The 12,991-nt window shown below is 40.2% G+C and overlaps 1 protein-coding gene across 5 annotated transcripts in view; it reads left to right on the top strand.

Annotated features, from left to right (window-relative positions):
* The window catches only part of KLHL1 (kelch like family member 1), a 126,090-nt gene that overhangs the window by 60,557 nt on the left and 52,542 nt on the right, over positions 1-12,991 (top strand). For all 5 annotated transcript variants that reach the window (XM_083610665.1, XM_083610664.1, XM_083610663.1 and 2 more), the window contains exon 5: positions 2,981-3,193. In XM_083610665.1, the coding sequence (XP_083466791.1) occupies positions 2,981-3,193 (213 nt within the window). The remainder of the gene's footprint in view (positions 1-2,980; positions 3,194-12,991) is intronic.

The following is a 12,991-nucleotide window of genomic DNA, read 5'->3' as shown; positions in this document are numbered from 1 at the left end:
GACCAAATCCAGGTCGGACACAGCTGAGAGCTGGTTCCAGGGGAGCCAAATCCATAAAGGGTATTGTGAGCAGAGTCAAGTCAGGCCAGGGTCAAATTCCAGAAAGGGAGGTCATCAGGAAGAAGTCTGCTGGGCAGATGAAGTGGAATGTCAGGTCTTAGATAAGTAGAACAAAGAAACACTTAGCAGCATCGTTCGTCTGGAAGTCTGACTAGTTAAACTTGAACGCTGCGCCTCCAACTAGCAAACTCTGACTGAATCTACTAAGTAGAAAAAAGCTATTCACTTTTGCTTTTGTCTCCACAAAGAAACAAGTGTCCACCTTTAAAGGGAACCTGCTTGCTTTAGGAGTCTTTGATGATGGGATGTAGAGGTGGTTGGAGCATGAATGTGGCTTCAGAGCTGGAGTTCTTGGATAGTAGTTGTATCTCTTTAGGCTGAAGATGTTGATTATCCTTTCTGGTGATGGGAGTTCTGAGGTGGTAGGGACATTGAGGACTGTTTCTAAAGCCCAGTTCGGTTTGAAAAATTGTCTCTGCCTGCTTTCTGTGACGACATGATCAGAGCCCTGTGGAATGCAGGTGAGCATCTATCCCAGTGGCATCATACAACTTAATATTATTCCAAATTCACTTGCATTGGGAAGTAAAGTTCATTGTTGCAACAAGGGAAAAACCTGCCTCCTTCCCCCACATATGGTGACCTTGTCTTTTTACTGTCGGGCATTGAGATGCAACGTGTCTCTCTGGGAAAAACATAAGAAACATTGCACTGCTCTCAAAATGTAAAGAAGAAGCATTCTTAAGAAGAACTATATGTAAAATAATTATATCTAACGTAACATGTAATATCATTCCCAACTTATGATTCAAATGGGTAGAGATGTGTTGTGAAAAATATACATAATGTATAGAAAGAAAGCATGCAACCAAAGTTCAAAATATTTTAAAACAATGAAGATTTGAAAAATACAATTGCATTTTGACTATAGAGGATTTTTCAGTTCCTGCATTCGTCCCAGAAAAACAGCTATCTCATTTGCTAAATAAATAGCTTTTTATGGCACATATATTTCAAGGGCGGTTTTTATATCTATGAGTTAATGAAGGTTAAGATGTGATTTCTGCTTAAAGAAATAATATTAAATTACTCCAACAGATTTCAAGATTTGATTTTGTTCTTCTACCTATCAAATGAAATTAAATCTTTATGATGGAGTTACATCCAATCATTAACCAAGTATCTCTCTTCTGTTTTAAAACTGTAATTACATTTCTTGAAAATTATAATGGTTTGATACGAAATTAATTTAAACCCATTAGTTTAACATCTGTAAACATTTCCATTATAAATTCTCAAAACGCCACATATTGTTCTAGCCTGAAGATGGTTTCCATATTCCCAGTGTATCAAATCTGGGCTGCTTAATTTGCATATTATTGATGCAAATTGAGGACATTAATTTATTCCTGTGGAAAGGCATCTTACGTCAGGAAAGAGTGGCTTTTCTCATTTGTCTATTTGTATATTAATACTTACACATACATACACTGCCTACTCCTTGTTTCTTCTTTGAGAGATCAGCAGAGACATGGCAGAGTTTTATGCTCGCTTGTCCCCATTTCTCATATTTTAAAATTACATGGCTCTGTATGGAAGTAGAACTCATTGGTTTTCCCTCAGATCTTGAATCTTGCTGGATGTGTGCTAAAATCCAGTCATCTTGCATTAAATTGTAAAGTTTTTTCTTGGTTTGGAGGCATACTTCTTTGGTAACGTTTGAATTTGATAGAACTCAAGGGAGGGCCCAGCTAGTGGTTATTTTGCACTCTGCTTCACCTCTGCTCAATAAAGATACCTAGTAAACACAGTACAAATATAAAAATGATATGTATCCCACGGTCAGGATAGTTTATATTTGTTACCAGGCATGAGTGTTGCAAAGTATATCCCTGCTGCCTGCAATGAAGCTGGTTTTGTGACCCAGGCTATCTCTCATGTCCTGAGCCACATAAACCTGGCACTTAGCTTTAGAGTAAATCAAGCAGGTCAAAATATTCGCTAATGCAAATAATATGCCCAAGAATGGGATTTATGATGTGTTACTAATTCCATTTAGAGATTACGGGACCTGAGCAGAGAGAAGACGAAGGCTGCTTAACATTAATGTATTTGTTGAAACAAACAAATAAATAAAAGGTTCAGGGTCAGTTCACACTCTCCTAAGTAAACGGTGAAAGCACTGTGCTGGAACGCTATGGGAATTAGCAAGGAATGGGTTGTGCTACCCAAAAAACTCACATCCTCCCCAAACACCCCAAAAAGTACTGGATAAAATTAGACCTTTAGGAGGGAGGCATATTGCAATAGTGGAAAGGGTACAGGGATGAAAGAGCGATCTAGGCAACTAGATTTGTAGGCCAGTTGATTTGTTGCTATTCATATTAATTTGTGGACATTTATTCCCATTAGGCCTGGGACGCGGGTGGCGCTGTGGGTTAAACCACAGAGCCTAGGACTTGCCGATGAGAAGGTTGGCGGTTCAAATCCCTGAGACAGGGTGAGCTCCCATTGCTCGGTCCCTGCTCCTGCCCACTTAGCAGTTCGAAAGCACCTCAAAGTGCAAGTAGATAAATAGGTACCACAATGGCGGGAATGTAAACAGCATTTCCGTGCACTGCTCTGGTTTGCCAGAAGCGGCTTAGTCATGCTGGCCATATGACCCTAAACCTGTACTCCGGCTCCCTCGGCCAATAAAGCGAGATGAGCGCCACAACCCCAGAGTCGGCCATGGCCTTAGTGGTGGTGTGTCCGAATGAAAAAAACCCACTATAGGTTAGATTTTTACATATTATCTGTCCTGAACCGGTTGGTTCTCAGGGTTGTTGTTTGGTATTGGTAAAATGTTGTTATAAGTTTGGTTGTTGTACTGATACTCTTTTTTATTAGTTAATTATGGAATGTTCATTTTTCTTGGTAGGAAAACATAATGGAAGTTATAAGAAATCAAGAGTTTTTATTGTTGCCAGCAGAGGAACTCCATAAGCTTCTTGCAAGTGATGATGTGAATGTTCCCGATGAAGAGACCATTTTCAATGCCTTAATGAAGTGGGTTAAGTATGACATGCAAAGGAGATGTAATGATCTGAGTATGTTACTTGCCTACATCCGATTACCACTTCTTCCACCACAGGTAAATTGTTCTTCTTCTTAATAAAAGCTGTATTTTTTTTAAAAAGGCATAATATTTTTTGCTTTCAGAAATAAGAGTTTTGAAGCATGCATTTTGCTCAGCGATTTGACGTTGTGTTTTAGTCTTTTCATATTTATAAAATCTCGGCTAGTGGCTTACCAGTATTCTTCTGTAGACCGGGGTAGCCTGTCCTGTTTCGCCACCTGAGGTCAAACAAGAACGTGCCACTGCCTGCCCACTACCACCGTTGAGTCCTTCCATTTCTGTCATTGTCACTTGTCTTCCGCAATGGGGTGGGGAGACGAGTGGCAACACTGCAGTTGGGAACGCCCCAGCTCACGCTGAACTTGGCAAGATCCAGGACGCTCCTCAAAACTTGCAATTTCTCTTCTCCCACCTGTGGATGAAGAGGCATAGTAAGGAGGAAATGGGGTGTGGGGCATGACAGCCACAGGGGTGGGGAAAATGAGCAGCTGCTATAGTTGACTAATTCTTTGCATCAGGCCCTCTTGTATTTGGAGTATTAATGACAGAAGTAGTTGTGGTGGCCATTTGAAGAATGTGTTGGTAGTAGTTTCTTATGCAGCTCATTGAGAATCAGCTGTATAAAGATTAGAAGAAAATTATCTTTGCTATAAGACGGCTGAGCTGTTGTGACTGGTCTCCCTCTCTGCCATCATTAATAAAGTTGGCACTTAATTTTGCCTAAAATGAAATTTCAATAAGAATTTGAATGTTCTCCTAGGGCAAAATATTTGAGGAATTTTAAAGGAAGCAGAAAGTGTTTCAGGTTGATAGACAGGCATGGATTAGCTCTGCTGCACCAAGCTCCCCACACCTTACCTTTCCCTTCAGTAAGCACCAGTTGTGTGATGTGTTTAGAAGACAGGAGAGCAGCATTGTCCCACCTGTGCACAGACTGATAATGTGGGTTGACCAATTTGTTGTTTAGTCGTTTAGTCGTGTCCGACTCTTCGTGACCCCATGGACCAGAGCACGCCAGGCATTCCTGTCTTCCACTGCCTCCCGCAGTTTGGTCAAACTCATGCTGGTTGAGTTTGACCAAACTCAGTTTGGTCAAACTCCATGGACAAAGACAACAGAGTTGACCAAAGATCCAACTAATCTAGCATCCTGTTCCCCAGAATAACCAGACATATTCCTGTGAGAAGCCCCAAAGCATGGCATGAGGACATACCCCCTCTCTTACTTTAGGCCCCCAGGGACGGGTATTGATGCATGCTGCCCCAATTGCAGAACGTTTTACTTAACTTTGATGTCTACTAACCATACATAGCTGTCTTCTCCGTGAATTTGTCTAATCGCCTTTTTAAAATCCATCTGTTTGCAGCCCTAGTAGTTAATTAACTATGGGATTGGTAGTTTAACTATGTGCTGCATGAATAAATACTTCCTTTTATTTACCTTACTTGGATAACCCCTGGTTCTAGTATTTTAAGAAAGATGTCTCTATATATTTTACACACCTCTTTCATGTCTTTATTTACATCTTTTCTAAACCAGTGTTTCTCAAACAGTGGGCCTTCAGCCACTTTCAGGTGGGCCATGGTGCCACAGTCTGCCATAGTTTTTTGGTTGGACCAATGCCAGCACCAGCCATTCCTTGCATAGCTTTTGCCTCATTCACAGCTGCTGCTTACTTGGTTGGCATTTTTACTGAGCTTTCCATCATGTCCCCAAGATTTCTTTTTTTTATATATAATGATATTTTATTGGATTTTAACAAAACAGAAAAAAAGTTTACAAAATCTTAAACAATAAATTCAACACAAAAAACATAGAAAAAACAGAGAAGAAAAACAAAAAAGAAGAAAAAACAAGAAAATCAAAAATCTCTCTTTTCAATTTCTCACCATTTTTCCCTTTTTAACTTATTTTCCTGACTCCCTCCCACCTCCCTCTTTGTATTCCAATTAACGATATGTTCAGCAAATTCATACCTCTTATCTTACCCTTGATTATATATCCCCATATAATATCCTCATATTTTCATTTTTAATCAAACCGTTTTTGCCAATTCTTATTTCACCTTATTTCTCAAACCACTTCTTTTTTACAATAATTTCATTAATTTCATTAATTTTATCTTGTCCTCAAATCATTAAACTTTCAAAATTTAGACTAAATTTTGCTAGAGCCGATTACATCCTTTCCAACATCTTTTAATATTTCATTAGTATTAAACTAATTCCATAAATATAGATTAATTACACAAGACATTTCTCATTCTTAGATTAATCCAGCGCCCCTTTTCCTGGTTCACGGCAATGTCAGTCCATATATCATTATATCCATATCAGTCAGGTGTCCTAATATCCGAGGCTCTCAAATCATATCCAAGCCCCTTCTGCGAGTTTTCTTGTTCCTGTTTGTAGTTACATACATCCTTGAACCCTGTTGAGTTCTTTCGCCTTTCCTTCTCTTTCTCCTTGGGGGTCCAATCACCGGGTGATTCCGTACAGAAACATTCTTCCTTTCCTTTTCTCCAATTGTCTAATTCCCTGGTGTTGCATTCCCCAGTGTTTAGTTTGTAATCCAAGAAGTAATTGTTCCAAAAAAATTCTTCCACTCGTTTCACTGCCCCACCAAAGATAAAAATTTTCTTAAATCCAAAGTTTGGCCAGTGTCCTCCAAAATCCATCCTCTGTATCTCCATCTTTCTCTGACCTTGCAGTTGCCCTATTAAATCTGTCTCCTGCATAGATTGTTGTACAATTTCTGTGGCATCTTCCATTGGCACCTCTTTACTGACTTTAGCTGTATTGTCCCTCTTTTGATTCATCAAAATCATTTTCTCCTCCAGCTATCGCAGCCCATCATATATTTTGTTCAGAGCAGATAAGACTTCCTCTCTATTCATTTCTGTCAAGGTCAGGGAACTGGTCCCACGCTCTAGTTTTCCCTGATACAATGCTCTCTTTATAACTGAGAAACAGGCACACTGGCTGGCTTCCTCTAGGGGGTGTAGTTACTTTTTGGCATCCATCTTTAAATTGTATCCAACAAGGAAAAATTCCTTTCGATTTCCAGATACTTTATTTCCTTTCAATATAAAACAAACAGGCAGAAAGCGGCTTTGGAATTATTTTTCCCTTTTCCAATTCTGTATATCAATTTTTCTATTTTCAATTTGTAAATATCACCGACCGTTTCTTTCCTTCTTTCCTGCCATTCCGTCCCCAGGTTAGGGACAGTGGAAACTTATTTTCTTAAATTTCTCTCTGCAGGCTTAAAAAGTCAAATTTTCCCCCCTTTCCTCCTGCTGTCAAGGGGGTTTTTGATGGTTAAAAATGCAGGAACCTTCAGGCTATCTGTTTTCCCGGCTTTTAGCTTGTAAAGTCTTTGCTTTGATCTTTATACAAAGGACGGGAGGTGGACTTCCTTTTTACACCTTCCCGTTTCAGGTCAAATTCCAGGCTGTATTTTCATGCAAAATTTTCAATTGTCCTACTCACGGGTTGTTGTTTAGAATCCGAATTGTCATAGGAAGAAGGAGAGCGCTCTCCGACAACAGCTGTGCAGCATCGCTCCGCAGAGATAGCGATTGACTCTCAGCACCACACCAACCCCCGTCTCCTCCGGAGCCCTTTATAGGGTTCCTTTGCCAAACGGGGGGGCGCAAACGGTGCCCGCCGAGTCCCAGGTCCGCAGGCTTCTTCCGCCTGCGGTTTTTAAAGGGTCCCCGCTTCGCTGCAGCGGTAGGACCCGATTTCCACGGAGCTGTCTCCCTCTGAGTTAGAGGGAATCCGCCATTGTCGGAGGCGCCGCCTCCAGGAAGTCTCATGTCCCCAAGATTTCTTGCCTGCCCCGTCACCGGCAGCTAAAATTCCTTCCCCCACCCCTTCTCTCTCCACCTCCATTAGCTCATATGGATTTCTGCATTGTCACATCTGTTGATTTGCATTCTGTATTGAAAATATCCTGCTTGATAATTAAATTGACTTTGCATTGCTAGTCCAAGAGGATCTGACAGCTTTTGAGCTAATTTTATAGTCGTGTAAAAAATTGTAATCATTTGACATCTGATGGCATCACTTTGCTCAATAACTGAGTGACAGGGAAGAACCTGAACCACCAGAAATGTCACTGTTTTTCAGAATTTCATGTACTCTTCTTCCACTAAGTGCAGTTAATGTGAACTCTTTGTACCTGTCACAAATGCTATTGAGATAAAAAAAAGGTACTGGCAGTTTAATTCTAAAGCTATCAAAATTCTTTGTCTTATATATACACAATTTGACCCAATGGCCATTCATTTCATGGCCTTATCGGTGGAAATTTTGAATAACTGACATGCTGCTTTTAAAATAAAAAAGAACTAGTGTAGAAGTTTATGGTTTTTTTAAAAGGTCACATCTCTTTGAATATAAAATGCCGAATTAATGAAACTGAATTAGTAACGAATCTTAAGTACTGTAGTTAATTCTAGTTAATTTCTTTAGTTAATTCTGGGGTATCAGTACATCAGAATAATATTTTGATAAGAACTTTTCTCTCTACCGATGGTTCCGTTTACTGACAGCAGTACAATTGCAGTATCAGTGAAGTCATTTGCCCAGGCAGGCGCATTATGTAACCCATGATAACAGCAAAATAATAAGACTGTGCAATGGTGATGGGATAAAATCAGGCCAAATCTTTATTGACAGCAGCAGGCAGGGTATTTTGCTGCAATCTGTAGGTCACAGCGCCACTGGACAAAGGCGTCTCTTGCTTATTGGACACAGAACAAGGCATTTTTTTTTATGCAGGGTGCATAGTTCTTTTCATTGCTGGTTTTTTCTTTCTTTCCATAGCCAAAATTATTCTAGAAGGCCAAGATAGGGCCTGTTTATTTATGGCTTTAGCTGCAGTAAAACTGGGAGCAGCCTTTGAGGTCCTTCTAACTATTACCCCCATTGCAGGTAGAAGGCAATGAGTGCAACAGGGATTCAACACTTGAATGCACAATCGTTCCTCTTCACTCAGTAATTTCTATCCATGGAAAGAGGAGCAGGGAGAGGGTCCAATTAACAAGGATATATAAGCTACCTGTGCAGCTAGAGGATTTTTTCTGAGCCATCAATAGTGTGGGATATATCTAAACCTCAGGTAGAAGCCCATTCCACAGCTGTCTGAAGGCATTGTGTCACTTGTAGTAATCCTGACAGCCTTTCTTGAACATACTCTCCACTAAATGTTTGGGGCAAGCTACATGTTAACGCTAGGTACATAACTGTGCTTTTAAGTGCAGAGTGCTTTTCTTAACTCAGATTGCTGGTGTGGGCAGCCTGATCTGGATCAGGGCCCTAGAACCCACTGCTATGGTCCAGGCTTGTAATTTGCAGATCTTCCATTGAAGTGATATATTCTTTTCAAAGCAAATGGCATACGCAGGATACTCAGAGCCAGATCAGGAGGAGATAAAGGGTTAAAGCCCCCAACCCTTATGCTAGGGTCTTGACCCTGCCCTGAGTACTGGAAATTTGTCCTTAGAAGAAAAATGCCCCCTGCTCAAAATGGATCTGTCCAGTGACTTGGGTAAAAAGTATATTTTTTCACTAACCTGTCCTGTGTTCAGCAGACTAGTGAATAAGCACTAAAGTGTTCAACCTTTCTGGTGATATGCATTGTGGGCCCAGGCATCGCAACTCTCAGTCCCGAACCCTCAACAGATTCAACTCTATGATTCTATGATGCTATGATTCTATGATTCTAAATGACACCCGAGACTGGCTTGGGCTGAAACAGGCCACAACTTTATTGAATACAGATGAAAGAGGTTGGGATTGGGTATAGCGTGTATAGAAATGTAGAAGGACAGGAAAACAGAACAAATATTATTTCCAACTATTGTAAATCACAAGGGGAATTAGTTGACAGAAATGCGTACAATAATTAACAATGTCTTAAATTTTCGCCAACCATCTGTGAGTCCCTTTGCCATCTGAGGTATGACAGATACCTGAAAAAGGACCTTTTCTGCCACCCCATCTTTAGAACATTGTCTCCCAGGAGGCTTGCCTGGCACTGATTCTGCTTTTTCTTTAGTGAAAGATAAAGACTTTTTTTTATTCTCTAGACTAGACTTTTTAATGTGTTGCAGTCCAGCTTCAAAAAAGGTGTGAGGGGTTTTTTTCTTCATTACTTTTCTTCGTTGTTTTATTGCAGAATTTTTGGTGTTGATACTTATTGTTTGAATATTTTTATGAAAGCTGCTTTGTGGTTTCCCCCCCTGAAAAACAGCACACAATAAAATACTCTGAACAAACACAGATAAATAAATAATTTCTGTGGTGTCTAGCAATAGAACAAACATCAGTACAAAAACAGCATAAAACTCAAACACGTAACACCACTCAGCAGATGCAGTTCATCAGCTAGTATCAGGGTAAGAAAACAGCAGCATTTTAATTGTCTTCTGAAAATCATCAGAGAGGAGTCTGACAGATGGAAGAGGGAGAGGAGAGAAGAGACTCCATGACTGAAAAGGTTCTGTCTGTTGTTGCCATTCACCTCACCTCGGGGAAAATGAGGTGCATTTTGAGTCTCTTAAAGATGATTTTAATAGCTGGGCAACATACAGGATTCCGTGGTCCTCTAGGTACCTCAGTCTCAAGTTACTCCAGAATTCATACATCAAAATCAACACTTTGAGTTGCGCTCTGAAACAAACTGGAAGCTTGTATAGTTCTGTTAAGAATTGGCAAAGTGTGTTCCTTTTATTGATACCAGTTAGCAGCCCAGCTGTAATAATAGTAGATTCTGAACCATTTTCAAAGACAACCCCATGTAAAACACATCGAATGACTCTGCCAGTGTGCCTGCACAGCCCTGACCTCACAACTCTTATTGCCAAGCATCCTAGTAACTGACAGCAGTGGCGTAGCGTGGGGGGTGCAGGGGGGGCCGGGCGCAACATCTGGGGGTTAGGGTTAGGGGGCGCAAATCCACGGGTTAGGGGGTGCAAATTACTTGCCTTGCCCCGGGTGCTGACAACCCACGCTACGCCACTGACTGACAGCGACTCCAGTTTTGGGAGGGCAGCTCCATTCCACATCTCCACTGTGTCAGCTGCTCCTGAATCTAACAATAGATTCTATCAGGGCCTGTATTGATAATTTCCTTTCTGATCTGCCTTTCCTCCCACTTGGGAATCCAGAGCAGTATAGAGCATCGGTAAAATACAGTCAATTCAAAAACATTGCATTAAATCCAATAAAAATTCCCTACATTCAACAGAACCTAACTTAAGACTGAAACAACATATTTCAACTGCTGTGTCCCCAGGATATTTACTTCCAAAAGTCTGGATGAACACATATGTCTTTAGCTGATGCCTAACAGTCGCCAGAGGGATGCGGGTGGTGTTGTGGGTTAAACCACAGAGCCTAGGGCTTGCCGATCAGAAGGTCGCAGTTCGAATCCCCACGACGGGGTGAGCTCCCATTGCTCGGTCCCTGCTCCTGCCAACATAGCAGTTTGAAAGCACAAAGTGCAAGTAGATAAATAGGTACCGCTCTGGTGGGAAGGTAAGTGCTGTTTCCGTGTGCTGCTTTGGTTTACCACATGACCTGGAAGCTGTACGCCGGCTCCCTAGGCCAGTAAAGCGAGATGAGCGCCACAACCCCAGAGTCATCTGCGACTGGACCTAACAGTCAGGGGTCCCTTTACCTAACAGTCACCAGCAAAAGGGGCAAATGCCCTTCCCTAGGGAGGGAATGCCAAACATGAGAAAGTACTGTAAGCACTGCCGTAGACCTGCCTCCATTAGCAGAACCAAAAGCAGGGCCTCCCTTGCTAATGGCAGGGCATGGGCCTGAAGATAATCTGAAAGTATAATACATGATTGCAGCCTTGTCTCATTTTTCCAAGAAAGGCCAAAGCTGAAGAATCAGCCAGATATGATAAAAGGTGTTAAGGTGTTATAAACTAGAGAGGATACCTGAGCATCTATCCATAAAGTCGGATCTAATAGCATGCCAAGCTACATGTTTAGGAGAAGTGCAACCCGATCTAGAAAAGGCCAAATTCCTATTCTCCGGAGAGCTATTTGACCAATGGAGAGAACCTCAATCTTACCTGGATTGACCTTCATTCATTGGACATTTATTGTGGACTTCTATTTTTTTAAAAAATAATATTTATTAAAGTTTTAAAGATTACAGAAAAAAAAGTAAAAATCACCGTTTTAAACAAAAACAATACAACACATCTCAATAAGGAAAAAACAAGAATGAGAAAAAAAAAAGAAAAAACAGGAAAAAAATCCATTTAAAAAAAAACAGAGAAAAATACAACGAATCTTCTCAAACCTTATCTTTCATTAGCTTATTTCTTTGACCTCCTCACACCTCCCTTTTTTGTATTCTAGTTCGACTATCTATTTCAGCAAATCCTTTCCATCTTTTCAAATTTTTGTCCTGTAATTTATCTTAGTATAATGTAACTTTACTTTCCCTCCTTTCACCAATTAACAGTCAGTTTTTCCCAAATCTTATGTATCATTCCTGCTAAAGTCATATAACTTTAAAAGTAAGCATCAACATTTTAAATTGAGTTTGGAAATGGATAAGAAGATGTTTCTGAATCCAAGACATATGTTCCCACAAACTGTTCCTGGTGAATAGTAAAACAACTATATTTTACACTAGCAAAAGTTTAGCCTTCAAAGGCATGTAAGCACATTGCAGTAATCAAAGCTAGAGGTTAGTAGGGCATGGATAAGTAGCCAAGCTGTCTCTGTCCAAAAAGAAATGCAGCTGGTGAAGCTGTCTTGGCTCGTCAGAGTTGGAGTGGCTTCTAAATCAATTAGAGGTAGGAAGCGATTTTGGGTTTCCACCGCAAAGCAATGCTCCGCATTGTCACTCCCTCTTCTATTCCGGTGTGGCACCAACCTTGATAGTTTTGGTTTAGGGGATGATAGGGGCTCGTCAAAGTCTCTCTCTTTTTTTTTGTAATAAATATTTATTCAATTTTTCAATTTTATACAAACAAAAAAGAAAAAGAAAAAGAAAAATATTAAAAACAAATCAATTTCAATATCAATTTTCAATAACATGTTTCTTTGACTTCCTCATACCTCCCCTTCTTGTTTTCTAGTTCAAATTGATTATCCAGCAAATCCTAATCTCTTAACATTCCTTTTAACTAACACCTTATTTTCCAATCAACTTTTTTAAATTTTATAACTTAAACAATATTTATCCCAGTTCTTTTTATCATAACAGCTAGAGACCACATAAATTCAATCCAGCATCTTTCAAAGTTCATTAATTTTGCAATATTTCTGTAAATAGTCCTTAAATTTCTTCCAGTCTTCTTCTGCCGACTCTTCTCCCTGGTCGCGGATTCTGCCGGTCATTTCTGCCAGTCCCATACAGTCAATCAACTTCATCTGCCATTCTTCCAGAGTGGGTAGATCTTGCGTCTTCCAGTGCTTTGCTATAAGTATTCTTGCTGCCGTTGTAGCATACATAAAAAAAATTCTGTCCTTCTTTGACACCAAATGGCCGACTATGCCCAAGAGAAAAGCCTCTGGTTTCTTCAAGAAGGTATACTTAAATACCTTTTTCATTTCATTATAAATCATTTCCCAGAAAGCCTTAATCTTTGGGCACGTCCACCAAAGGTGAAAGAATGTACCTTCAACCTCCTTACATTTCCAACATTTATTGTCAGGCAAATGATATATTTTTGCAAGCTTGACTGGTGTCATGTACCACCTGTATATCATTTCCATAATATTCTCTCTTAGGGCATTACATGCCGTAAATTTCATACCGGTGGTCCATAACT

This window comes from Podarcis filfolensis (genome assembly GCF_964270895.1).
Source record: "Podarcis filfolensis genome assembly, chromosome: 4".
Lineage (NCBI taxonomy): Eukaryota > Metazoa > Chordata > Lepidosauria > Squamata > Lacertidae > Podarcis > Podarcis filfolensis.
Note: the sequence above shows the minus strand (reverse complement) of the source record. Positions and strands in the feature narration are given on the sequence as shown.